Source organism: Galendromus occidentalis, unplaced genomic scaffold (assembly GCF_000255335.2).
Source record: "Galendromus occidentalis unplaced genomic scaffold, Mocc_1.1 scf7180000077477, whole genome shotgun sequence".
NCBI lineage: Eukaryota > Metazoa > Arthropoda > Arachnida > Mesostigmata > Phytoseiidae > Galendromus > Galendromus occidentalis.
This window is the reverse complement of record NW_003805465.1, coordinates 198,138-226,071: the sequence shown is the minus strand read 5'-3', so window position 1 is coordinate 226,071 and position 27,934 is coordinate 198,138. Positions and strand designations below refer to the sequence as shown.

Sequence of the window (27,934 nt, the reverse complement as noted above, 5' to 3'; positions counted from 1 at the left end):
ACAGAAGCTTCCCCTAGTCCATCAAGTGAGTCTGAGGCTTGCTCACAATTCCTCCGCAAGTCGGTCAGTCGACAATCGATCGAAGGGAGCTCAGGAGTGACGCTACTGGGGTTCACGGTACGAAGGAGAGTTCACGCTCGTATCGCTATTTAAAGAAGTCGCCGACTGGAGACCGAGAGGACAACAGGCCGCTGGCGGGCAGGCCCGCCCGCCTGCCTGCCCGCTCGCCGACCGGTCTGGCGCGATATTTGCTCGCCCGTCACAATAGCGGTCGGCTAAAATCGGTAGAGATAATTCGTCCGGCTATGTTTATGCGCAGCCAGGACAGACGAGCGAATCCATTCATCCCCACCAAACATCATCATCCCACCCCAACGAGAAATTCGTCGATATTCCTAGTGGTCGAATGAACGTGGACGATTCAATGAAATGCCTGCTCGCCCTGATACGGCGAGTGTTGTCTCCCGAAATGCATACCGAAATGGATCGCTTGATTCCGGAGCACTATCCATTCAGGGAGCATTGCTCGCGCATGGCTCGGCTTATCACGGAGGATCTCCGTCGGAACGACGAGCTATCGACGCTGTGAGAGCTAAGCTCTGTGCATTAGTTCGACCGCGCAGTCTCAGAAACTTTGAATGAGTACGCGACGAGATACGGAACTTCCAAATCGGTTGCGTATATAGCTCGTCGTCGTCTTCCGCGAGCTGGATCTGTAACGATGTCTGCGCTTACTTCTGTTTCGATTATGGCTAATCGCAGACAGCGAGCGACTTCTTGGTGCTAACCGGACTGTCAGCGACAACACTGTCGGCAGGTCCGCCTCACCAAAATCAGTACAGCAGCAAATACACATACCCCACGGCGAACCGAGAGTTACGAGGGGTCAACAAGCGGGGTCCAGGGAATAATCAGCGGTGGATTGCAGCAGCCGCGATGGCGGCGGCAGACGGTCGCTGCAAGGGACGAACCACCACCGACCGATAGGACGAACAGACATCTCATGTGAAAGAGTGCGTGAGCATGGGCCGCGTGGCGGTCCCCGAGGACTGGTACCGCGTGAGCTCAATAGTCCCGTAGTCGTCACGCGCGCCCGTGACGCCACCCACTTGTATGGGATAGCGAGTTCGAAGCGCTCAAAAGGTAGGGATAAAGCGAAGCGAGTCGGTGTGCGCATCTAATTAAAATCTGCGATGCGAGTTTACGTGTTGTATGCTTCACAGCAGCAAGTCGGAGACGGCTTCCTGTCATAGATTACGACAACGACTCGATGGCGGACTCTTTGACCTCAATACGAAAAGCTTCCACGCTGGACACGGGTCGTGTCAAAATGTCAACTTTCAGATTCCTCTGATCGAGTTGTGCTCCGAGACATCCGTTGAATGAGAGAAACGTATGGATTCCGTACCGCCTTAATTTCGGGAACCTCATTCGACACCCGCTCCATGGCGAGTCGATAGGCTCAGCCTGACCGAGACAGCCGCTTGAAGTTTTGGATTCATTAGTTGTCGAATCCGGACGGGAAGCTCTCCCGGGTCCGATCGGGGCGGGAGTGAAGCTAGTGGGATTCCGAAGGACTCCCAGACGGTACCGTGGAGGCGAGCGGTGGACACTTCGACTTCCCCGAAGGTACCCACCGACGCTCCGAACTTGGTTGGAATCGTTTGTAGTGAGTAAGTGAGCCACGCAGATCGATAACGGCCACTCAGATGCAGGCGGAGCAGTCACCTCACTCGCCAGGTGAATTGTCAGTCGACCGAGGCCATTCATCCAACAGCGGTCGGGCAAAGTCTGCATTATGAGCCATCGCTCCTGGACCAATAGCGAAGGTATCCGGATAGCGGAGCAACGCATCACAAGCTTCGATATCGATAGAAATAAGAGGAGCTACGGCTGTCTTCGAGAGGAAAAACCGGTCGACCGGGAAGCTGCTTCCTGAACACGACGAAGGCACGTGACGCAACGCATCAATAAGCCGTTGTGCAATAAGTCGTGTGCTCATCAGTGAATCCGTGACGGCAATCGGCGTACCACTATCTGTAATTTCACGGTGGCACTGGTCAGCACCCGACTCGATCGCTATGGCTCGCGTCACGTCCAAATGACTTTTGCGAGGATTAGTTTCGGACTTATCGTTCGATGTTTTGTTGGCGATAGCGGACGATCAGCTTCGGTGCACATTCGAGAAAATTGAGTGAATGTCGACCATATGAATTGCGCGGAGCTCTTCTTGAGATCAGCTCCGCCTCGGTCCGCAAAGCGATGAATCGAAGAAGGTCGAGCTCAAGGAGATTTAGGTTGACTGGAAGCGCCGAGGGAGTTTTTCTTCTCGCTGTCTTCTGATTTTTGATCGGATGCATATCCTGCATCGAGCTGATTCTGAATCCCGATAAGGTGACCAGGACAGAGCGAACACACGTTTGATACACGGATGCCCATCGATCGTTGACCGAGCATCGGGGCCCGCTTGGAATTCGGATGAACTTTTGACCTTCAAGGAGAGTGAAGGAAAACTCTGGCTCCTTCCAATAAAAGAATTCATCCGCAAAACTTATTGCTGACTTCGTGGTCGCCCGCGCCTTGCCTCGTCTGAGTGGCTCACTTGCTCCAGTTGCGCAAGTTCCGCCGTCGTTGCCGCTGGTATCGCGGGTTGCGATGGCAATATATCCGAGATTAAATTTCCAAGTTATCGGGCAGGAAAAATGCTCCTTCCCCATATCCGCCGAGCTCACATCCTTCAAAACGGAACACTCGATGCTGGCTGGCTTCGAGCGAAGACTCTCTGCAGGAGGAGTCGCGACCAGACTTGAGAAATGTGGAAACTTTCGGCGGTTGTGACCACCGCGGAATTCCGCCCGTCTCTCCGGTCATAAATATAGGGCTTCAGATTTCCCTCTGTCTTTGTTCGCAGATCCGCATTGAGAGAAACTGCCATTACTAAAATGCCCTCCTCGTAGCTAGCACGAGCGAGCACTCGGGTATACAGCGAATGACCTGACATGGTCATGGGATATAAATTTGACTACCAATTAAAATTTCTACCACGAACTTTTTGCCGATCGCGTCCGTCCACCCGCCTGTTTGGAATGATTGGCTGCCAGCCTAGTCGACGCTCGTTCGCAACGAGTCATAACGTACCGTGTGCTCCTGTCTTGCTCTCAGCGGCGGCGCGGCGTCCTGCCATCATGATCATCGTCAACGACCTCGTCATCGTCGTCGTCGTCGTCGCCGCCACAGGAGCTGTCGACGGGGGCGACCTCGGCGGCACTCATATTTATTTGGCTCTCTGCGGTTCTATTCCAAGATGAGGAAAAATGTCTTTCAGACTCCAGTCGGCTTCGTGCCGGCTTCTCCTCCGTTGCGGAGCTCTCTCTTTTCATTTTTCAATTTTTCGCTTGCCGATTCATGGCAGTAAATGATTCACAAGTTCTCCCCGTCTCGCCAGACCGGTGATGGCTTGCATTTCCAGTATGTCACAGCGTTGCCCTGTGGTGTCGGTTGCTCGAAACGGTTGCAGAAATACCGAGGGCTGCCCCGACGGAACGGAATAAGAAAAACGAGAAGGAACAGAGTGAGATATAGAAATAGAGACACCGAAGGAGACCTCAACGCAACGACCTCTGCCCGGCCTTCTCATATTGGTAGTCTAGACATGCGTCCGCCGCCCGGCCGACCGTCCCGCTACCAGTTCGCTCGGTATAGCGGGCTCTTTATTTTCCGAAGGTTTTCCAGATAGTCTTCTTCGTCCTCTCTCGGCTGTAAATTTAACACCAGGCCACGTCGAACACATTGGTGAGGTTGAAGACAATCAGTGTTCCTCAGAGTCGGGAAAAACTTTTCTAAAGTCACAGCGCTAGGGCACAACGGATGAGAGAAGCATCCCGTTTTCATTGGCCGCCTCCACTTCTTGAACCTGTACTCTTCTTCCCGTCGGTCCGTAGGTCGCTCGACCGCCCATCCGTTCGCCTGCATACTGTTTGGCGAGCGAACTCGAGCTGCGTTAACACGTTCAACTATCACGTATGTCATATTGTAATGAGATGCACCCTCACAGAGCACCTACCGACCGAACGAGAGTAGGAACCCGGAAAGGACGTCGGCATAGGGACAAGAAAACGTCTATAGGGCGCGGGGCGTCGACGTCGACCATGTTAGGGGTCGGCTGAAGCTGAATGACCAACGACTCTGACTCGGAGTCTCGGCAGCTGGGTATCTGATCTAATCGAGAAATAATAGCAATCTCAAAAAACCATCAGGCCAATCCTACCAGAGGCACATTACAGCTAAGCCCCCTCGCCTGGCTGGATGGATGGATGGACGGACGGACGGACGGACGAACGAGGCGAACATGAACGGACCGAACGTTCGACGGACCGACAAACAGCGAACTGACAAACAGACAGTGTTAGGTGCCCATTAGGACGTCGCGACGCACATAATATGTAGTTTCGGCGCAGTAGGCAATCCTCACCAGCCGGAAAAAATCCTCTTCCGAGAGAACAGGCACCGGAGGAACGAGCGGATGTTCGAAGCATCCGACAGGAGCAATCGACGGAAAAACTCGGTCGAACCAGCCAATTCGGATGCCTCCTCGAAGGATCCGCGTCTCCACGAAGTCGGTTGTCTCTGTGGAGACAGGCACGCCGCCGGCCGGACCCTCGGGATCCGTGGGTCAGCGACGGGTTGGTGGATGGATTGCTGGCCGGCCGGTCGGCCGGCTGGTAGGACACTCGCAGGCACGACAAGGGGCTCCCATGGCCAACAGCGGCACCTCGTTAAAGCCCGCTTGGGCGCGATCAAGCGATCGCGCGCGACGTGAAATGTCCCGGGAACAAAAAAGAGCTTATTGGATTTCTCTGATTAAACTACGACAGCCTGTCTGCCTGTTTGCCGGCCGGCCTGCCTGCTGCCAGGAGTCACTCAGACAGCTACCCGACTAGCAATCCAGTCGGTTCCGCTGCTGGAGGCGGGGGCGGTGCTGCTGCTGCGGCCCGGGCCTTCGAGGCGTTCGGCACTCTCTGGCCCTTCGGCTACGGGGGGAAACTCGAGCCAGCTCGCCGTCCGCCACGATCAAAATCCTCGGGCTCTATGGCCACGCTGTCCGTTTGACCCTCGAAACGCTGACTGAGCTTGTCATCCGCGCGGCGATGGATGAAACTTCTTTCCGGTTCTTTTCAGGCCCTTCTGAAGATCACCTTGTCCGCCCGCGCTCTTCCGCCGGCGACCGATCTTCGGTACTTTCTTCGTTCATCCAGTCGCGGGTCTTCCGCTCTCGTCGAGGTGTACCGGCAACTACTGATTGTGAGTGGAGTTTTTCTCAAAGTCGAAGATCGACGGTGAAATTAAATCAGCCGTCTAGCTGGCGCACGTCCCAGGGGAACGACGAGCGTGCAGGCATGTCACGGATAAGGAAACTCCTGCTCGATAGAGAACCCGACAGAGGACGAGACGGGGGTGAACGGGGGAGTACAACGGCGAGTCAAGGGAGAAAAACGAGTCGAGGACGCTGCTGCATTCCAAAGTCACAACAAAAAACAGATATCCAGAGTTCGTCAAGCAAGACAAATTCCGACACGAAGCTCTGCAGGCGGAGGTTCGCGTCGTCTCACAATCTTGTCTCTTCTCTACTTCCGCCTTTTCCCTACTACTTCTTCGAATCAGATTATTTTATCCATTAGTCCGTGAACAACACCTGATTATCATAGATATTAAACTCGAAACAAAGGACGACAACACCCACTCCGGTGAAATCGATTTCAGAACGAATACTCTGTGAATGTAATTCAACTCCGCTTCCTCGCCGACGACCCGATATCCGAGACGCCGAGAACCCGACGCGATCCTGTAGTCCATACGATCGATTTTGGTCAGGGTTGATGAGGGAACTTAGCGGGAAAGCGACCAGGACGTTCGTGAGAAAATGTACCGTGAAGGTGCCGCGGAGGAAGATCACGTTCTGACGCCCCCGGTGGATCTCCACGGGAATCGAGAGGAGACGACACAGTGGACATCCGTTATTATCTGAGATCACGTCCCTCCAGGAGGAATCGAGCGCCGGCGGCGGGGAAAAACGCGCCCCATGACTCCCCCACGGAGAGTTCTGGTCCCGATCGTCCCCTCAAGCGTGGATTCCCCGGTCGGGAGCGGAAGTTTACCGAATACCCACCTGGTAACTGATGATTTCAGGCTGTCCTTGGTCTTGAAAATCGGCGAATGAGTGAAATCCTGATTTGGTAAGCGGCATTGTGGTGCTCCGGCGGAACTTCGAAGGTGAGATCATGTTCGTCTTCGTTTGACAACCGACGATAGGATGACCTATCGCCTGCTGAGCGGGAGCTGACTTGATCATCGAGCCCACGGTCACCGAAGTACTCATGGAATTCAGCAGGCGCTTCTGTGGAGGCCACGCAAGCGCGCTGTTCGAGGACCACGCGGTCGCTTGTTGTGGATGACCGCCGTGGCTTGCCGACCAGTCCGAATAGGCGCCGAAGAGGTTTGACGAGGACGAGTTCACAAGCCGCGACTGGGAGCCGACGTTCCCACCAGCCATCGCTGCTGAGTTGTTGGAGGCTCCATTGGCGATTCCCAGCGAGGTAGTCACGGTCGAGGAGGCGTTCGAATGGGAGCCCGTGATGGCTCGTCGCTGGAACATCACTTGCGAATTCATCCCGTTAACCTGATCGGAGTGATTATTACCGTTGCCGCCGCCGCCGCCTATGCACACGCCGTTGCCGCCAACACCAACGACACCATTTCCCCCACCACTAACACCACCAACACCACTGCCAACAGCACTGTTAACACCACCTCCACAGTCTAGACTACACCAATAGTTTCCTCCGGCGGAGAGCTCGTCGTTGCCATCTTGATTACTTAACTTGCTCGAAACCCTATCGATAGACGTCAACGTTGTCGCATTCGTCGTGATCGACGTCAAATCGTTGCTTTCTAGACAGCCGTTCTGAATTACGACGGACGCAGACGGCGGCGGTGTGTCCGAATCGGCGCCATCCCCACCACCGTAGAACACTCCACCTCCCTGAGACTCTCCGGACGCTCTGCCGTCACCGGGCGTGCCTGCGGGAGTTCCGTTCGAGTTCTGGGAGGAACTCTGGCTCGTGGGCGAGGTGACCGGCTGCGGGAAGCTGGGGCTTACGCTTCGCACCTCGCCTGCCGTCAGGCCTCCGTAGTCTCCCATAGGCATTCGCCCCTTTTTCCGATCCGGGGCTCTGTCACTCGTTTAGTCACTGTTCACTGTCGCTCGATTCGAGTCCACTCTCAGCTCACAGAACTCGCTCGTTGAATCAAACCACGAGTGACCGGCGTCTTTCACCTGCTGCAGAACGCTCGGCTAGCCGCCGCCACCGCCGCCGTTGCAAGCCTAGTCTTCGTTCCTTATTCGCTCCACTCGCTGCTGTTTGTCGTCGGCGGCGAGTCGACCAGTCGGTCGATCGATCAATCCATCAATCAGTCGGGGAGTCAGTCAGCTGATAGACTGTGGGAGATCGGTTCTTATGGCTCGTCGACTGGCTGCTCGTTGGTCGGTCCGTCGGTCGGTCCTACCGTCCGTCCGTCTGTGCTCCCTCCGCTCCAGCTGCTCTGTTCTTCTTGCTGCTCCTTTTCCACGCACTCCACAGCGGATCCTGAGCACAACAACAGACCCGCTCCAAAACAAGCCTTCCTTCCTAGGACTCCCTTCGTGTCCACCGACCTCTCTCCTCGGGGGCTGCGCTCTCCTGCGTCCTTTTCAGTCGCCCCCGACCAGCGGCTCTTCCCTCCGAAGCCATCGTTGCCTTGATTTCTCCCCACCGCTCGTGCTCCTTACGCATCGGATCTCCGTTAGCAACGCTGCCCCCAATCGACCATGGTGGCGCCGTCTGTGGGGTCCCGGAGGGACCATGGGGCGACCGCGGGAGCCGCTGTTCTAGGACTGTCCGCAAGCAAACTATACTCCGACAGAACGGCGGGGGATTTTGCCACGCGGATTTATTCGAACCCTTACGAACTTCCCCCGAGCCGAAATCGTTCAAGAAACTTGCTGCTCTGAGATTGATGGCTCCGACGCTGGAACATGAACGACGCTGGAAAACTTCGCGATGGGAGAAAACTACACTATTTCGACTTTTACTACTAATACTGCTAAGGACAATGGCCAGTGCGTGTCTGAGAGTCCACCAATGAGCAATTAACTCAATCAGAGCGAAAAGGGAAGAGGGCATGGCAATCAGTGGAGGAGGCAATGCGGTGGCATCGGAGGAGCACTCACTCTCTACTAAGCTTGGTTGTGTCATCATCATCATCGACGACGTAGACGACGACGATCATGTCAAGCCGATGTCCGTCTTGTTAGTTCGCTCTTATTGCTTGGCCTATGTGGATTTCATTCTATGTCTAATCTATGGCTTCTCGGCCCGCTCTTGATGAGAAGCGAAATTACAGCTCAGCCGATGAGACGGTCTCTCATCAGTTCGGAAGCTGACCAACGAGTACGTTCGAGGAATGCGAATAATAATTGACTTTGGTTTTCTTTGAGAAGGCGGGGCTTGTTAGTTAGCGTTCGGGTGGAGATGCAGATTGGATGGCTTTGACGTGATCAAAGTTTGAGACTCGGCCCAACGTGTCGAGGTGGCGCAGGATTAATAATACGAGCGAGCGGGTGCCCTCCGTCCAGCATGGCCTCCCTCCAACGGATCTTCAGCAGCCTCAACGCTCTCGGATCCAAAACGAAGCTTATTTCAAATACGGTGAAGCTTCTGGGATCGGTATCCTCTATAGTCCGTGTATTTCATGGATTTGCGGAGATTTTCCATGAGGATTTGGGCCAATTTTCCGGCAGAGCCCATGTCGAACGATCCGCTTATTTGCCACTACGGCGACAGCCTAATCCTCTCTGATGAATACGCTTTTCCAAGACTGCCCGGCGGTGAGGATTCCAGAAGAGAAATATCCCCCCTATGTATAGAAGGACTATCTCCGACCGTTGAGGAATTGCAGATCTGAGGAAGTGGCTCCTATTAAAGGTATCGTCATCGGATGAGGTTCGGGAGGACTTTGAGATATTCTCCTGGTATCTCTCCGTATGTGATTTGTCTGTGAGAAATGAAGAGAAGCTTTGCTCAGGAAGTCTTCTTGAAGAGTTAGAAATCAGGAAGGCCACATTAATGAGAGCTGACACGTCTGTCATGTTCAGCGACTCGGGATGCGACGGACATTGTGCGAATACACAGGCTACCCGGCCAGTTCCTTGAGAATACAACTCCTGAGCAGACGGAGACGGGGGGAAATCGCCTCGATAGTGTAATTTAGAATCATTTTCTCCATCTCGCACAAAAACGACCCAGTCGGGTAGGCATAGCCCTCACGAAAATCCGATCCTCACCCGAATTTCTTTCTCGACGCGAGCTTTACAATGCATGAAGTTTCGAAGGAACATGAGAGAACACATCCAAACGAAGCAGTCAACGTGCCGAGTCGCCCCCGGAGATGCACGTGCGGCTTCGCGTGCTTTCTGTCGAGAGGAACATTGGCCTGAGAAACTTCAGCGGATTCATGCTTCATGCTCGAGCTTCCTATCTGGGCGGGGGCGGAACGAAGTCGCTTCGCTTACAGGAGTGATTAAGAGGAGGTCAAACTTACTCGAGAAGCGGAATGAGCGGATCTCATCGCAAACTCAGGCTTGCGCAAAGCTCGGGGATACCCATGATCTCATCTTTTCGCGATGGAACGGGCCGTATATACAGGTCTCACAGTATTTGTCATCGAATAAGATGGACAATGGACACGCTTTTCAGGCTCACCGTGCGAGCGTTCGGAGTATGATGGCGTCTTTGGCCGGGGACCGTGTTCCTCAGGGAAAAAAGGACCAATCAATACCTCAAGTAATTTCGAGAAGTTGTTGGAGCTTGAGTCGGGTTTGATTGTACGTGCGAGAAATTATGGATTCCCGATTATTTGTTCCCTGGTCGGTTTTGATCCCATGCAACGGGAGGTACCTACGATCGGAATCGTACATAATTTGACCTTGAATCGATCGATTTGATGTGGATCAATCAAATGAGAAGCCCTCAAGCAGAGTGAGTCGGATCCGGCCTGGATCGAATGCTCCGTCTACATCCGAACATCATTCCGCTGATGGTTCGTGTTCTGATTCTTCCCGGAGCGACGTTTCCGAGGAACTATGCACGCCGTCTGCCATAATGTAACCTAATGAGCTGCGATTCGCTTATAGGAAACTCGGCTGAAGTCGGAGGAAACCGGGAGGAATGGATAGTAGAGCGAGCAGCCCAGAGACCCGCCGACCCGCGAGCCCGGTGCGTCGGCAGCGAGCGAGCCACCGACCAAGCAGGCGCGACGGCGAGAAGAACTGAGCTGAGGGGAGTAGAGGGCGTGACGAAAGTCGAACCTGAGTTCCGCCACACCAGAAACCGAAAAAGATATTTGCGACGAGGCTCCACGTTCCCGTGAGGCTCCGATTCCCGGCCTCCGAGTGCCGAAGCAAGGCTCGACTCTACGGTCGTGCTCCATGAATTTAAAATTGCAACAAAGCTCGAAACTTCCTTCGCACAGTATCTATCTCGTTTATTCGTCGTAATAAATCAGGAGCTACTATGTTTAGCTTCTGAGCGCCGAGATGCCATTCGCCAGCTCACCATGCATAAATTATCGTTAGATATTGGCCTGACTTCCCGGAGCTCGATCGGTTATCCTTCTCACGTCGATGACGATTATTGTGCGTGCATGCGACGGCGTACGACAAAGTTCGGCGGCTGCGGTGTTCAAGAGAGAGTCAAAGCTGATCTCGTTCCCGCACAAGTTCCGGCTATCGCTAAACCTCTCAAGGCCTCTCTCACAGAAAACGATTGCTAGTCGGCGGAGAGTACCCATCACGGTGCGGGGAGTGGGAACGGCAACGAGAAGATGGGAATTCTCCGGGGCCTATCGCGGTGCGAAAATCATTTCCTCAATTTTATAGTAGGCTAACTACGGAGAGCTGAACGAGCCCGCTTCTCGGCTTCCGTTCTCAAGAGATTCTTACGCCGATCGACAGAACGAATTCGAACCTGGGGAGATTCAATGATGATGATCGGATCCGGATAATCAGAATCATCCACCCGGATGGAGCGCGAGTAATCTCACCGTAATGGATTCCCGGACCCTATTCAAATTTATTTCCGGGACGAAGACTTCAAAGGGACCCTCCAAGGCTTCGAGGCACAAATGATTCGGAAAGAGACCCTGCTGGATGATTTTTGTACAATCAATGTACGAGTGTAGCGGAGATGACGCGAATTTTCCATTTGATGAGTGTCGAGTTTTCGATCCGCATTTGCCCTGATTGAGAATCGAGCCCTACTGATAAACCCAATCGCCTAATCTTTCCTGCCCGGACAGCCTCTCCTCTGCGCTATTCCATGCCATGTGACGGCGACTTCGCTAAATTCGGAGGCTGTGCGATTGTTCGGGGAACGTCACACGGAATTACGATTCACAATAAATTTCGTGAGGAGCTGTTCTTCGATATCATTCCATCGACTCGAGTCGCCAAGTCCTCATACTGAGGCCTCCCTTGACCATCATCTGCAGTACTCTCCGATGTTGCCCACGCTGCGGAATCAAAATATGTATCTGTTTTCCCTGACAATTGTTCAGCAAAGGAGGAGCGGACAGCGACTCGAAGGCGGCGGCAGCAGCAGCAAGAGAGCTCGTCGGTGTCGTTCGAAGCGGAGAGGATTCCAAAATGGCGGCGCCCACGGCGAACAGCGAACGAAAGCAGACTCATACTTAGCCACCGTGTTTCACGGGAGCGGTACAAGATTTTCTCGCCTGGAAGCTTCGGAGAATGATATAAGTGTTTTTTTACGGCATGGATTCCGCTCTAGAGATCGCTAGCGACGATGACAGGTGAGATATCACGCTCAGAGAGCTTATTTCCAGGAGGTCGCCGTTGTTTACTTTAGCCACTCTCTGCACTTGATTGAGTTCGTGTTTCTGAACTCCTGAACCTTCGTAGCCACAGATAGCGGCTCAGACAATTCTCGTTAGAATCGGGGAAGCCCTCTGAGCAATTTCCCGCCGCTCAATGCCTTCGTCCCGAGACCCGAGCCCAAATCTCAGTTCTCGGTTTCGCGCACGGACAATCGCTTCGTGCCCGAAATTCGCGTTCTTCGCCATCGACAATAATCCCGCTCATCTGACTCGCAGATGTCGATCGACGATTCGACATTCCGAGAACGCGACGCTGCTCCTTTTCCATGCAGGATTAAATTCCTAAGTTATGTCATGCGGTTCAAAGTGTTGGGAATTGCCCATGCCCCCCATGAGCTTTGAATCTTCCTAGTTCTCATCCGCTCAAGTCTCCCCTCGTTCCGGATGGAAACTGCGAAATCGTCTCTTTTGCCAGCGCATGTTTCTATCTGCATATAGTAGAATGTTTCGCACTTTTCACGTTCTGGGCGTAAGGGAGCCTCGATTCGATACTCCAATAGCGTACGAGGATTTGTGTACTCCGACGTGCCGCGGCCTCCCGGATGGGTTGAGTCATTCGGCTAACTGATTCAGTTGCTTCCACTGGATCTGGATCTTTTCTCTAGAGTGAAAATCCAGATCCAGTCTCCGTCCCGAGTCTAGACGGAGACTGTCTTTTTTTTCCTAAATGAAAACCTCTGGGACAAAAGTGAGAAAAAATCGTAAATGCGCCGCGTTCTTACACCAAAAGTATCTTCCCAGGGATATTGGCTATGATGCGACGGGAACCTTGACCTGGCGAAGGATAGCTTTATTTAGCGGGGCCCGAAATCCGACGAGAGCCGAATGCATCCTTTCTGTGTTGCCTTGAACTGATCAGAATGACTGTGAATAATGTCGGTCAACTACCAAGGCTGCGACTCCACGTCGGTCACAGAATGAAGGGAATCCAAATTGTTCGATCAAATGTCTGAACAGAATATGACGTTTCTTCGAAAAACGATCCAGTCACCAGCTTGTTGTCATGTGTTCCCATATGTTCTCTGCTCCGCGCGATCTGAAAAAATCAGCGCCACGTGTAGATTCTGACCAGAAGTGACTACTGAGACAAATCTGACCCAGTGCTGCGTCTGAGGGTAAAGCCAAGATAGCCTGGTAGGACTACCAGGAGGAGGGTACTATACTAAATACTCCATCCTGGGCTTTGGAGTTCTCCCCCGTATGCGACTGTTCGGACGCTCGTGTCGATTTTCAGAGATGAGTGTTCCCGAAACACATGCGAATAGTCAGACCACGGGTGTAGAAAATCAGTCACAGGTCCACTGGTGGCCGCCATTCGGATGTCGATCTCGAATCGAGAGAGCCAGTTGAAATTCGATCGGAGAGGTCCGAAGCGGTGACAGAGCTCTTAACTTTGAGGCTTGTTGCCGATTTTCACTATGCTGCATGTGACACTTTCCGTCGACCCGTATGGCAGAGCGACGACAGAACGGCGCAGCAGAATCCTCGCTCGACTCCGACGCGACGTTCGCGGCCATGGTCCTGCAGTGATCTCCCGCCCAGTCAGTCTGTGCCAACGTTGCATCAATTACAACGGGCGAGGTCCTGAGATCGCCAAGTCAGCGTTTCACTTTGTCAGTCAATGGTCGACTGCATTTATTATATCCCTTTTATCTTGCGGTCGGTTGCCTTTGCCGCGAATCGCTGGCTTTTCGGTGTGGCTGGCGTTTGTTTCCCATCCCCTGAGTGCTGTTTTTTTCTCGAGGTCCCGTTCATTTGTTCTTCTTCTCATTCGCTTCCCTGTCGCTGTCGTCGGGAGGTTCGCCGAGTCAGCCTTTCGCCGTCTCAGGGGGAAAATAACTTTTCAATCTACTGTCGGGCGAAGAGGGAGAAGACTCGGTGCGACAACTTCGACACCGACACCGCGATTCCCGTGCTCAATTGAATCAATTCACGAGACGGTAGGGAAGCCTCGGGTCACCGAAGTCGTTCATCAATCGGAGACGAAGAAGCCATTTTCTCGACTGCGATCGACTTCAAGATCAACAATTAGATTAGTCTTCTGTCTCGAATGAGAATGGTCGAGTTCGAATTCCTGAGAGGGACCCGACTCTGGAAATCATCATTTTTCGAGAATGGCGCTCCTCGCCGCATTCTAGCAGACGATTCAAGCGGATATGTTGACAAACAGAGCACTCACATAGTTGCTAAATGGAATTTTCACGGTGAAACTCATCGAGATCTCACTCGGAGATCAGGTTTCACGAATAAGTCTTCTATTGACCTTGTTGCGCCCGCCCTCGCGTCATGCTCGGTAGACCATCGATAATTTTCCGGCCCGCTGCGCAGCTTGTACGGTGTCTGTGCACTCCGGTAGCTCTAGAGTCGCTGAAAGCTAAGTCCGCGCACGACAGGAAGAACACGTTTTCCGATTGGAAGAAGGTACGGACCGTCGGGGGAAATGGTGGAAGAGGTTGCATATCTTTCATGCACCTGTTCAGCAATCCAGACGCCGGTCCCGATGGCGGCGATGGTGGTAACGGCGGCCATGTGCTGCTTCAAGCCGAACCTACGGTGAATTCACTGGGAAACGTTCCATCCACACGAATATCGGCCTGGGACGGTCAACCGGGACTCGGAAAAAACTGCCACGGAGCCAAGGGCGAACACGTCATCGTCCCTGTACCTGTCGGTACGATTGTCAGAAAAGAAGATGGTACGTTTCTGGCAGATTTGAGTGTGCCGGGCATGATGTTCCTGGCCTCGAGAGGAGGTGCGGGTGGTCGCGGAAACAATTATTACTTGAGCAACGAGAACCGGCATCCGCAGATATGTCAAATCGGTGCTCCGGGAGAAGTGAGAACATATACGCTGGAAATGAAAACCATGGCTCATGCCGGGATGGTGGGATTCCCAAATGCCGGAAAGAGCACACTCCTACAGGCAATTTCCAGAGCGAAACCGAAAGTTGCCGCTTACCCGTTCACAACATTGCGACCTCATGTAGGAATCATTGAATACGACGATTATGAGCAAGTTGCCGTAGCCGATCTTCCGGGTATTATCAAGGGTGCACACGAGAACCGCGGTCTCGGTATCGACTTCCTGAGACACGCAGAACGCTGCGGGTGCCTCTTGTACGTTGTCGATGTCGGCGCAGACGACTACGAGGAGCAACTGAAGGTCCTCCAGGACGAACTGGAGTGCTATCGGAAGGGATTTTGCGAGAGAATCTCGATAATCGTTGCGAACAAAATCGATCTGCTGGAGGAGGCCGAGCTGAACGAGCGAGTTCGGCGGCTGGCGTCGCAATGGGACATGCCAGTTGTTCCGATAAGTGCAAAGTTCGGAACCAATGTTACAGCTCTACTAAAGTATCTGCGGAGATCTTACGACGAAGTCAGAGCGAGACTACCTGCGCCCGTGTCCGATGTGATAGTGGGTGAATGATTCCGAGCCATAGGACTAGGATTATTGTGTACATAAGTGTTCGATTGAGAGTTCGAGAAACCCAATAAAGCTCACATTCATGGACAATGGAATTCTTCATTCGCTTTGCACGCCGGAGGTGCTTCGCTCCACGTAGAGCCGTCGCTTTTTCTCGGGGCAGCCAGGATGAGCTCCGAGGAAATCTCCCCGATTCGGAATCTGGAACCCTTCCACCGTCGACCAATATCTTGGATGATATGTGGGAACGGCCAGTCTCTCGACAAGCAGCAACGTTCTCCGTCCTGATGTAGTCCTCCAATGTTCGTCCCGGGAATAATCCAATTCTTTGGCAATGTCTGAGTTTCTTTTTTGCGGCGAAGCTTTCCTTCAAATTGATGAGGTTTTAAGAATCTCTCTCTGGTGAAGAGCCACCTCCAAAGAGTCTGGATGTAAATGAGTCGCATGGTCAGCGTTTTCCTGTGACTCGCCGGAAAGCGAAAGATAGAGAAATAGTAAGGCATCGACTCAACGGAAAGACGAAGGTGTTCTCTACATTCTATTGTTTCCAAAGCTGAATTAAACATGAGTTGGGCTCTGCCCCCGCGTCTGCCAGTCCGTCAGTCGGTCGGTTCCCTGTAGTGTCCCTCATATCACTTCCCGCGGTCTCCGGGTCACCTTGCTTGCGGCTGCTCGACTAAATTCCACGGCTGCCCATCATCCGCTGTACCTGGATTGTGACGACTGGGCTAGCTCAACCTTTGTGTCTGCTCAGTCTTTCATCTGTTCGTTTACAGGAACAGATAAAGAGTTTCTAATCAATTGAGCGCTGGAATCCGATTGATGAGCAGATATCGAGTTGCCGCGCCGCTGCGAACTCCGTCTGTGTGCGGGTCGGAGCAAACTTGCGTTGCGGAACGAACTGTTCACGCACCAACGTACCTCGACCAAAGCCTCTCTGAAGTCGGACTCACCTCGGTGTGATGGACTGGCGGGTAGGCGGCCAGGCGGATGGAGGAGGAAACGAACGAACGAACGAACGAACGAACGAGAAAGAGAGTGAACTCTCTTCCTGTGGAGGGGCTCAAAGCCATGCTTGAGTGGTACACTTGGTCATTTCACGGGGATTAGAGCTCCACTGGACGAGATAGAAGCGCCGGACAGTGCAAATATGTCGATCGTCAGACGTCACCGTCGGCCGGATCGGTAGTTGACGAAATATAATCGAGAAAGTTCTCGCGCTGTATTTGGATCTTATGAGGACTTCGGGAAATTGGCGGAGGAGCGCAAGTAGCCCTCCGCATGATTGTTCATCTCAAATCTGAATCTCTGCCGTTCGCAGGCGTAGCTGCTGGGTTTGCTTCGCGACGGATGAAGACGATCTTGAGGCGTCATGGGTCGAGCCCTGCAAGTGCAAAGGGACCACAAAATGGGTCCATCAACAATGTTTGCAACGTTGGATCGACGAGAAGCAGCGAGTCAATCATACACAGAGAGTGAATTGCCCACAATGCAACACGGAGTATTTGATCTTCTTTCCGAAGTTCGGTAGGTGCTCAATGTTCGAGATTTAGTGTAAGAGGTCTCGGTTGACGCGGATGATGGTATTTTCTATCTTTTGCAGGACCTTTCGTCTACGTCTTGGATCTCGTTGATCGTCTCCTGTATAGAGTTTCGCCCTTGCTTACAGCTGCTGTTGTTCTGGGTTCCGTGTATTGGTCGGCGTTGACGTACGGCGGAATCACAATATTGTTGGTGAGCTGAGATATACGATTTGGAGGGACGAATCGGATGGACTCCCCTCCGGAAGAAGTCATGATTCCCTTCTCCTCCAGGTTTCTGGACAGAATGAAGGCGTTCGCATAATCGAGCAGGCGGATCCCATATTCCTCTCCGTGACCCTCCCAACCATCCCTGTCATGCTAATTGTGATCAAAATGGTTCCTTGGGACAACTATCTGCTCAAACTCTGGTGGCGACACGCATCGAGGTGAGGAGTAACCGCAAGTTTATTCCTCCGATCGACGGGGAGAGGATATCACGAGTTTCCAGCTCAGTGAAGTAACGGAATTCTTTTTCGGCAGATTACCTGACATGAGAGGTTTGTGCAGCTCATTACGCGGTGAACTGCCCGGTAATACATTCGTTGAGCCACCAGAAACAGTCAATCGGCTATTGGATCGAACTTTGTTAAACGATAGCTACTCTGCGACGCGAGTGTTCGTTTCCGCTCTGATGCTGCCTGCCGTAGGTGCTCTGGTTGGCCGAACATGCTTTTCAGGGGTGCGAACTCCCCTTCAAAGAACATTGTTGGTAAGTTTCATCCCAAGGGATCCACTCCACGCGGCTTCGGTGCATTCTCCGCTAATATCCACTCTACTAATGCTTCAGCTCCCGCTCCAGATAGCGAGAGAAAAAAGGGGAGCTTTCAACTCTCAGGGTGAAGTTTGTGGCCGAAACTTTCACGCTGACGTACTTTACGTCCACGGTGAGCTCGGAGCTCTATTGTTGCCGAAAGACCAAAGCCTGAAAAACGAATTCGGGAGAACAAGCTCGGCGACGATACTTGGCAAAAGCAGAGAATACTCTTTATTAAGTTTCCATGGCTCACTCGGTACCTACGTAGGTTGCCTATTCTCGGTTGACTTCGTGATCCTTTCTGCGATCGTAGCGAGAAGGAATTCGGGCTCATCGTCCCCGACAATAATACGACAATGCTTCGTCCTACAGTTTGGTAAAATTCCAACAACGATCTCCGTCTCCAAAGAATGATCCTCTGCGTCTCTCTATCGTTCTCCAACATATTTCCGCTTCGTCCCGTGAGACGGCAACAGCTTCTCTCCCCTTCATGGTCACTAATAACATTGATCCATTAGTCGGTCAGTCGCTTAAATGATTCGGGCAGTCAGTCGAACTTGTTTTGAATCATTTGATCAATCACTCATCCATTCACGTAGTCGAGTACTCAACCAATTGAACAGGCGGGCAGACGTGCAGACAATCTGGATCTATCACATGAGACAACGTCGGGTCCATCGTGGTGCTGTGGCGTTATTTACAGTACGGAGTGACTCGATGGATCTCTCTCATCGGGCCACCGCCTCATCAGGACAAGTTCTTTCGAGGATATAAGGTGGATTCAGAAACAACGGAGACACACGACCAGTTTGTTAACTTTGAGCTATCGGTGTCGCGCGTCTTCTCTCTGGTCGTCGCTCGCTCCAACGTGTATCCACCTAATTGTTTACCTATGATTTCTCTTTATACATCTCGCCCACTCCGATACTAGACGTGGCGAGTGTCGCCGATTTGGTGAGGCTGGAATCCGTCAGGATCATGGCATCGTCACTAGATGCCGTTCGTCTTCGGGCACTTTTTCGGGCATGGTGGTTGACTAGACAAAGAAGTAGACGCCGGGACAGTGCGACTCAGTCGGAGTTCGGACTCGCTGAAATTGGCCGTCGTCGCCTCTATTCCCTCGGAGCCTTGCTCGTCCTTCAGGAACGATCCGTATTCCTTACATGGCATCGAAGTTGAAGCGATGTGCCTGTTGCGCTCTTTCGATTTTGTCCGCCTTCTTCTCCATCATGTGGAGCGCCAGGATTATGAAGACGTTGACTACCACAACACCAAGAAGAGTGATTCCGGTGACCAGCATTTTACGTGATGGCGTGATGAACAATTTGTTCTGCCACTGGGACGGCTCGGTGGCCGGACTCGGAATGACCAGCATTTGAGAGTTGGGAATGATCTGAGTCCACTGGTGACTTCTATTCAATCCGGGCATGCGCACTTCGAGACTCTCGACGAAATTCGGCGATAGTCCGATGCCGAAGAGAATGTACGGCAGCTGCAACGAGCCATGACTCGTTTGGTAGAGTTGGGAAGCCATGGAACTCCTCATTTTGCCCTCGGAGTCAATTATACTGTAGGTGACTACTGGTCCGGGTTGATTGTACCTGAAACGGAGACGCGAACATTTCATCAGTCATAAGTTCCATCTCGAAGTTGGGGCAATCCTCATCGATGACTAAAGGATAATGAGTTCTGATGTGCGCTCGATGCTCACCCATATTCGATGATATTCTTCTTTTCTATGCAACGATCCTTGGCACAGAGACCACTGACCGTGATAACTTTGATGAAACAGGCGTCCTCGGCGTAGGTGTTCTCCAAGGCGGATATGCTCCAGTTTGCCTGTTTGAGATCGCCGGTTGTGACCAAGACGTCCATTTTTCCATTCTCTCTGATATCGAAGAAACCCAAGTTCGTCACTCGGGGGAACTTCTTGAAGTCTCCCGGATTGTACACCGGCGTCAAGGTGCGACCCAGGGGGCAAGCGCCATCTTTATCGCAGGGTCGGTTCAAAAGGCTTACGACTCCTCTTTTCACGTTCCTCGGGTCGCTCGGATCCACGTAGATTGCCATGAAGTCCGGGTAGCCGTCTTGATCGAGGTCAGCCGATTTGAGAGCCATCATTGCGTTCACTTCGTTCTGATAGCTGGTGTCTGTCCAGAACTTGAACGATTTCAGCGTGAAAACCGGCTGCCAGTTGCCCGCGAAGGTGCTATTCGCCTTCGGCACCCAAACGAGGATTTGATCGCTGCTTCTCGTAGATCGCTGAACCAAATGCGATAGCTTTCCTGATGAGTCGAAGTCAACGAGCACTGACTGACCAATGTCGGACGCTCGGAGGCCCTCTGGATATGGCCGATTGTGAGGACTGAGCTCCCATTCACCCGGGGCTTTCCAGATCCAGATTTCGAAATGCTTTTCGGTGGATATCAAGAGATCGGGGTTCAAGTCCCCGTTGAGATCCACAAAGGAATTCGAATGGTAGACGGCCATCGGAGCCAGCGTGCTTTCGCTTTTGCCCAGAGTTCTATTTCTATTGCACGAACGTCCTTCACAAGTTATCACCCTTCGGCTTATTCTCGAGCTGTCGTTGGACGTGAGAATGTCGACGATCCGATCTCCATCGAAATCGAATAACGACGGCTCTGCGTGAACGTCTTTCACTGTGACGGCTCCACTCTGGAAGAAGTTAGAAGTTCGGTCAAAGATCGTCAGGTCTGACGCTCCGCGAACGATGATACTCATAATGATCAATTCCATCTCATAATTTTCAAGTACTCGACCGCTCACCAAGTCCAAGAGGTTCGTAGCGTTCGCGTAATCTCCTGTCCCCCAATAGATAGTGATGGTCGACGTCTCTTTCGAGTACAAGAGGACGTCCTGTATCCGGTCGCCATCGAAGTCGGCCGGTATAATCGAATCTACTCGATGAGGCAGGTCTTTCAGAAGAGTTGTTCGCTGCGGAATTCAAGATTACTGTTCATTTAGGGCTACTGGTGAGCTCGCCGCCGTAAGCCGGAGAGAGACACATCCTATCGAAAGTCCCCACATCCACATTTCAGCTCTGTGGCTTCTCATAAGCCGGAGAAAACTGGATCAGAATGAACTGAACGAAACAAGGGTGCGCACGTTGGAGCGATCGTTCAGTTTAGAAATAGAAGCTGTCCGAGCTCCCAAGGCCGACGTCGTCGGTTTTCACATCGGAATAAGTTCTCCCGACGATTGCACCACGTGCTGTGCGGGCAAACTTCTAGGTGGTAGCGAATTATTTTTGACTTCCGAAGCATATTCTATCACGTCTCCTCTGGCGTCTCGAATCATTGATCGATGGAAGCTCGTATACGCAGTCCCCTGCCGCTCGAATCAATTCCTGAATCCAGCTCGAAGACAGTACCTTCTTCTAGGTACAGCGCCGCGACACGTCTTTGTCTTCGTTTGTGACTTTTCGGTGTTGGACTCTATTCACTCTATCCGTTTTGACGGCCATCTTCGCTAGGAGACGAGCTGCCACAGATCGAAGATGAGTCATGTCTGACACACTGCAATCCCAGAAACACGACGACGCGAGCAAAAAGCGCTGAAGTCTGACGTGACATTTCGCATGTTTGATTCACAACAGGACTCTGTCTACTGAGCGATTGCACAGTCGGACGTCCGAACCGGAGTTGATTGTTTCGTCCTGCCCGTCCGAGGAGAACACGTCTGATTCACCAGCCAGTGTTCGAATCATTGTTCGAAAATCGGTTGTCAGAGGGTGGCCGAAACGAGACCAAGTTCTGTGACACACTATCGTTTATTTGAAAAAGTCGGAGGGCTGTCCCGATGTGAAAAGGATACCGAGAGATTCCATCTCGATTGTATTCTATCGTGTCCTTGATTCACCCACGTAACCGGATCACACGTCCGCGTCAAGATGGCGAATTCTGTTTCAACCTGATTGCTCTTTGATATGGAGTGGTTTCCGGCCGAGAGACGAAACCTACCGTGAACTTCTCTTCGCTGAACCTCGAAATGAGCGCCTGATTCAGGTCGATTTGCGTGAAACCTTTGCTCGAATCCTGAGCTATTAGCACAAACACGTCGATGGATTTATCACTGTTGAAATCCGCGAATGCTGCCAGATATCCACTTTCGTTCCCGAAAACGTTCTTTGTTATATCTCTGAAGTGGTCATCGGCTCCCCAACACAAAGGCAATACGAGAAATAGCAGTAAACTTTGGCTGAGCATTTTGGCAATCGCTTGCTTCGAACGCACAGCCATACTTGTTTGCGTCGGAATGGCAAGCTGGCCGACGACTGCTAAGTGCGGCTGCTGCGGCTACCTCTTCTCAAAAACTCTCTGCGAATGGTCTGCTCAGTCCTTAGCGCCGGTGAACAACAACAGACGACAGAGCAGGGGAGAGTGAATGGAAGGGCCGCCCGGCGATTCTCTTCGGGCGGAGTGCTTTCATCCGGTGAAACGGTCGAGAAGGGTGAAGGAACGCTCTCGCTGTCGATCCTAGCTGGGGATCGGCGATTCCCGTGCTTGTTCCCGGTCTGAGCATGCGGAGTCGAGTTTAGCGAAAACATCTCTCAGATCAGGTCCCCGGGTGCGGGTCTCTTTGACTGCGCCGACGACGGGCGGCTCTGAATTTAGCGCACACGACTCCAGCGCTCAGCTGTTCTAAGATAGTATTCTTGTTTATGGAGAGTATGGGTCTCGACGAAACTTCATCTCGAAGCCTGCACCCCGGCGACTGTCACGACCTATGAGCAGATTTGACCGCCCGACGAGAACACTCCAGATACGCAAATAGGCTTTCTATTCAAAACCGAAGAGAGTATCTCACGTGCGCCGAGACTCGACGCCCGCCTCAGGGTGTTGGAGAGGTCGTTTCGCGCATTCGAAACTCATTGACCGAACTACGATCAGTGAAATCGCGAGACTGTGAAAGAAACCCTCGCTCAGACTCTCAAAGGGAACTCTAGAGCCACCTGAAGATGTTGGCCTCTGCGCTCCGCGTGTCCGCGCGCCGGCAATCTTCATTTGGAGCGATGAATGTTTTCGACAGAGAAGCCAAGAGAAGACATCGGGACCGTTGGGCAACGGACCCTCAGGCTGAAAAGAGTGACTATCTGAAAGAAGAAGTCGGCTATCGGCTCGCAGACAGACTCTTCGACATAAAGCGGAAGCTCAACACAGTCGTGGAACTTGGTTGCGGTAGAGGATACATCGCGCAGCATCTCGACCAGGAAATAGTGGAGAACTTAATAATGTGCGATATGTCTAGCAAGGTCCTGGACGTTGCGAGAGGGAACGATAAATTGAACATCCGTAAGATGATGGTCGACGAAGAGCAACCTCTTCCGTTCGAGAAAGATTCCATCGATGCGGTCGTATCCAGCATGAACTTGCACTGGGTCAATAACTTGCCGGGTCTGTTCTGTAGCGTGTTCGACGTTCTCAAGCCCGACGGAGTCTTCACGGGTAGTCTCTTGGGCAGCGACACGCTCTACGAGCTGAGAGGAGCGATTCAGACCGCCGAGAATGAGCTCGAAGGCGGTTTTGGCATCCACGTATCTCCGTTCGTTCAGGCTTCTGACCTGGGCGGCCTGCTGCGAAGTGCGGGATTCACCATGCTGACACTGGATTCAGACATGATCTGCGTGGGCTATCCGAGCATGAGAGAGCTCATGGCCGATCTGAAATCGATGGCAGAGAACAATTGCGTTTTGAATCGGAAAACGCATTTCCATCGTAAGACTCAGGAATTAGCTGTCAAGAAATACCAAGAGCTCTATGGAGACGACAAGGGCAACATCCGAGCATCGTTCCATATCCTCTCTTTCATCGGTTGGAAACCGCACGAGAGTCAACCTAAGCCAGCTAAACGCGGCAGTGCTACGATGTCATTGAAGGATCTCCACAAGCTGCACGACAAACCAGCCGAATGAGTCATATTTTAGGGAAATGGAATGACTTCGATCTAATAAACGAAGACTGTTCTTGTGACAGAGAGACACCCTTTCCTGAATTCAGAACATTTCGGAGTTCCTCCGAGATCAGCTTCCGAGAGCAGTCGGCTGAAGCAGAGTTCGGACAATTCGCTCCAAGACCTGGTGGAGCCTGATCTTTTTTTCGGTATCTCCGATTTTCGGGGACCTTGATCGCTGAGTGAGAAGCAGCTATTTCAGAAAATTCCCACCGATTGTGGGATGAATGACGCCGGCCGGAACACGATCAAGACGGGACCATTTCGAAATGCCCGGAATTAGTTTCGTGTTGCGGGAATTTTGCACCGCGAGAAATAACTTTCGCGTGATCAAAACACTCCTTTTAAAAACAAGATGTGTGAACCATGAAAATCCTCCTTCGGGCTGATTTAAAAATTCGTAATCGCGAGGTTAACAATTTCTAAATAGATTAGGCATGCTCGGGAGGGATTAAAGATCAAGTTTATGGAGAAATTCGAGGATCCGAGGTTTCTCACGATGTTGCTCGTCTTATTTCCAGGGGTGCTTCTCTTTCATAATGGTGAAAGGAGTTTTCAAGATCTACTTGCGGCGGAAGCAAGTTCTGCGCCAGCTAAAACGCAAAGTGCTCAATTACGGCGATGACATCAACGAGGACGAGGAACTGGCGCTATACGGAGAAGACGAGGACTAACTTTGGACTTACTGAATCGAGGGAAATTCTCGAAGAACTCAACAATTATCATCATACACGATCATCGATTCTTACACTCTCGCGAGTGATCCTATGCATGCGCATGACTCTATTCGAATAATTATGACGGTTTTGTTACGTTTGCGGAGGCTTGCAGATACGGAATAATTCTTGTAGAGCCGATAGGAATCGCAGCATCTTGCTTGTGGATGTTGAATGATTCTCGCCTTTTCCCAATGGGGATCGACTAGAGCCGAGAGTGTTCACTGTACGTTTTCGGAAATAAAGAATGCTGCGATTTGCACTGTTTCAACAAAGAAGTACCTCCCATCCATGTCGTCTTCTCTCGATGTTCTTCGGACATCAATGGACTCCTCAAGATCACAGCGGGCGACTCAATCGACCGCGGGCGCATTCCGGACCGAAACTTTCGATCAGCGCTGAAGCCCTCTGCTTGGGAGAACTGAGGGAGGAGAGGCTTGTTGCCGGCAGGAGGACTAAAGAAGACAGCGCGAGATACATCAACAACAAATCAAGCTTGTTTATTTGGACATCTTCCAGCAGCTTACCTACGATAAACTTCATCTGAGCGAAATTTATAGCTACGTAGACAAGTTCTGGTCGCATTTCAATATGGTATAACTCCGCCGCGGTATGGTACAATGTGCTCAGCATCCGCTCACGAAGCGGTCTCATCATCTCTTTTCACACAAACATTCAAGTCACAACTAGGCTCTATCGGCCCCGTTGTAACTTCACTCCGACTATAGTTCGCCTTCCTCGAAGTTTCTGAGCAAATGTCCAATCGATTCGATAAAAATTCCGAATCGTCCCTCGTACTCGTGGCTCTGCGCGCAAAACAATTCATCGCCCACCCAACGGACGCTGATCGGCGAGAAATTCAATTAGAACAAACCGTAGTTCCCTCTTTCTCGATTTCCCCGCACCTGACCTCCTACCTAGAGTGTTCGAAAAATACCTAAACCTGTGTTTCTACAAGAATGGTTCTGATGTGGGGAGCTATCAGCCGCTAGAGTTTTAGCTGCTTGCTTTCGAGTGACGGGTCTTCGGTTTTGGCGACGGTGGACCCGCCGGCGCTCGTCTTCTCTGAAAACGGAATCAGTCCTGTAGCCAGCCGTCACAAAGTTTCACAGCGAATCGACCAGACATTATCAATTCATATGCCCCATTCGACATTCGTTTCACGCATCCGTACGAGTTCCTCACACATCTGTAGCCAAGTTGACGACGTTCCGTTAGGGAAACATTCCACAGAGAGACTCTCTAGTCAACTAACTTCACAAGAAGTACTGCCCTCCATTCGTCGACAGATCCGATGGTGGCAGCAATGAACAAGACCGTTGTCTTCGTAAATTAAGCCTAACAATCGACACCGATCTTACAATCGACGATACATGAATACATGGAAGGCTATCGGAGCAATGATGATGACTGATGCCTATCCGATAGAGGGTCGTTCCTCTTGGACCGATTCTGCTCAAGGGCCCACAGAAGCCAGATAATCTTGACGAGGATTTGAAGAAAATTATCTTCAACCCGCTGACGCGGAGAAGTCTCTTCCTTCTATCGACAGCTTTCCGGGGCACGTCACCGCAGAGCTAGGCGATCCCACCGACTGGGTCCGCATACGAATAGAGGCAAGTAGGAGAAAGGCCACAAATACTCTACGGATGACTCAATCAGCTATCTCGATATACTTCTTTTGGCTCGTTTCGGGCCCGTCGAGGAGCTCCTGCTATCATCCGCTTCCAGATCCACGTCGAGCGGAGTACGTTTGAGGGAGATTTTCTGTCGGTTGTCCAACTTATCGAAGAACGGGTGGTCGAGCGCTTTCCGGAGAGACAAACGCTCCTTCGGATCGTAGGCTAGCATTTTCCGGATGAGATCAAAAAGATCACGGACGTTGTCGTCGCCGTTCGATATATACCGTTCGAGCGGCTTACAGTGGTCACGCACGTAGCGACCCGCAGACGACCTTTCGTCCCAGTCTAAACGTCCATTGTAGAAGTATCGCGTTTTCGTGCGCTTGGACATCTTGGGCGGGATGGGACCGAGAATTCGTTCCATCATGGCGAGATGCTCCCGGTTGTCGTGAGTTTGGAACAAGGTGATGCCCAAATACAGCTCGAACAGAATACAGCCAATACTCCAGATGTCGCACGACTGATTCCAACCGAGTTCGAGGATAACTTCCGGCGCACGATAATGTCTCGTGGACACGATTGTCGAGTGGTATTCGTGGTCGAACGTTGCGGAGCCGAAATCGATCAATTTAATCGTCGTATCTTTCACCTTGCGAACCTCGCGTTTCTTGCGATCGTTGAATTGGACATCGAAATCGGATCGAACAAAAAGGATATTCTCTGGTTTCAGATCGGTGTGGGTGAGGTTGTTCTTGTGCAGATAATACACCGAGCAGATCAGCTGATATCCTATATGTCGCACCTGATCGATAGGATACGGCTGGTATTCGTTATCCTTGAGGAAATCGAAAACCGACAGGCCGAGCATCTCAAACGCTATGCACATATGACCGTGATAATTGAACCAATTCAGCATCCGGACGCAGAGTTTATGACCGGTTGCATCCTCCTGCCGGTTGAGCGTTTCCAGGACGTTGATCTCCAGCTTGGCCGACTCTCTGTACTTGTCCACGTTCTTGATGATTTTCAAGGCGAGCTTCTCTTTTGTTTGCTCGTCGACTACCTGGACAACCTTACCGAATGTGCCTTCGCCGAGCGTCGCTATGATTGTGTACCGACCCTTGATCACGTCGCCGATCTTGTAGACTAGATGTCCCTCGGAGTCGTCCTGTATCGGGGTCTTGGTGCTGCTGCCTTTCGGCGAACGTGACCTTCCATCCTTTGCGGGTTTCTCATTGGCGCGGGACCTCGACCGCTCCCGAGCCCTTCTCTTCCTTCGAGTTTGCGTCGCGGACGTCGTCGAGATCGTCGCCCGGCTGGTTGTTGTAGACGACGATTGTTTTCTCCGGCTGCTTGAGCTTTTAGATGAATGCGTCATCATGTGTTTTTGAAGAAGCGTTCACAATAATACTCTGCTAAGAAATGTTCGAAAGTTACCTCCACGAAGAAATGTCACCGTACGTCGACACAGCGGCAGCGGGATGTCGATACCGACAGATCATCAACGAACTTAGAGTGTGCGAGAGCGCTCACGATGGAATTTCGATTTCGGAATGAATAATGCGGCGCTACCACCTCGTCACGAGGGGGACTTCGATGCGAAGTAACAATGATATAAAAAAAATTTCGGAACGGAAAGCCTTACGTGGAGAATTCCGAGCTCGATTTTCGCCAGTTGTCGCTGATATTTAAGTTAATGCGGTTGTCAATACGCAGCTGTTTCGGTTCACCCGCTCGAATCTGTTCCGCGGGTTCGAGGATTCCGATCGCGTCTAATCGCAGCCGCTTCCCCGTTGCTGATGCTAACAGCTTCTCGAGAGACCGCTGGCTCCAATGGCTAGAAATTAGGCCCGCTACCTGACTGATTGGCTAGCTTAC

At 51.9% G+C, this 27,934-nt stretch overlaps 6 protein-coding genes across 6 annotated transcripts in view; 3 read left to right on the top strand and 3 right to left on the bottom strand.

Moving 5' to 3' along the window:
• The window catches only part of LOC100899333 (translational regulator orb2-like), a 124,527-nt gene extending 117,323 nt beyond the window's left edge, over positions 1–7,204 (bottom strand). Inside the window, 1 exon segment of the mRNA XM_029111956.1 lies at positions 6,175–7,204. Within this exon segment, the coding sequence (XP_028967789.1) occupies positions 6,175–7,204 (1,030 nt within the window).
• Positions 7,205–11,751: 4,547 nt separating this feature from the next.
• LOC100902742 (E3 ubiquitin-protein ligase MARCH5) lies at positions 11,752–24,715 on the top strand. The gene is made up of 6 exons (XM_003745031.1): positions 11,752–11,901; positions 16,733–16,938; positions 17,015–17,145; positions 17,226–17,380; positions 17,475–17,703; positions 24,240–24,715. The coding sequence occupies exons 1-6, from the start codon at positions 11,864–11,866 to the stop codon at positions 24,390–24,392; spliced, it is 912 nt and encodes a 303-aa protein (XP_003745079.1). The 5' UTR covers positions 11,752–11,863; the 3' UTR covers positions 24,393–24,715.
• Positions 14,177–15,502, top strand: LOC108864494 (mitochondrial ribosome-associated GTPase 2). The gene has a single exon (XM_018640264.1). The coding sequence runs from the start codon at positions 14,272–14,274 to the stop codon at positions 15,412–15,414; it is 1,143 nt and encodes a 380-aa protein (XP_018495780.1). The 5' UTR covers positions 14,177–14,271; the 3' UTR covers positions 15,415–15,502.
• Positions 17,968–22,009, bottom strand: LOC114828313 (T-cell immunomodulatory protein). The gene is made up of 4 exons (XM_029111950.1): positions 21,729–22,009; positions 20,529–20,703; positions 19,460–20,408; positions 17,968–19,349 (listed from the first exon to the last, which is right to left on the bottom strand). Exons 1-4 carry the CDS (start codon positions 22,005–22,007, stop codon positions 18,908–18,910), a joined length of 1,845 nt encoding a protein of 614 aa, XP_028967783.1. The 5' UTR covers positions 22,008–22,009; the 3' UTR covers positions 17,968–18,907.
• On the top strand, positions 22,147–23,734 carry LOC100902891 (arginine-hydroxylase NDUFAF5, mitochondrial). The gene has a single exon (XM_003745032.2). The coding sequence runs from the start codon at positions 22,727–22,729 to the stop codon at positions 23,678–23,680; it is 954 nt and encodes a 317-aa protein (XP_003745080.2). The 5' UTR covers positions 22,147–22,726; the 3' UTR covers positions 23,681–23,734.
• Positions 24,716–24,957: 242 nt separating the features above from the next.
• On the bottom strand, positions 24,958–27,863 carry LOC100898900 (CDC like kinase darkener of apricot). Its single transcript, XM_003745083.2, has 2 exons — positions 27,702–27,863; positions 24,958–27,471 (listed from the first exon to the last, which is right to left on the bottom strand). Exon 2 carries the CDS (start codon positions 27,435–27,437, stop codon positions 26,097–26,099), a length of 1,341 nt encoding a protein of 446 aa, XP_003745131.2. The 5' UTR covers positions 27,438–27,471; positions 27,702–27,863; the 3' UTR covers positions 24,958–26,096.
• Positions 27,864–27,934: the final 71 nt, after the last annotated feature.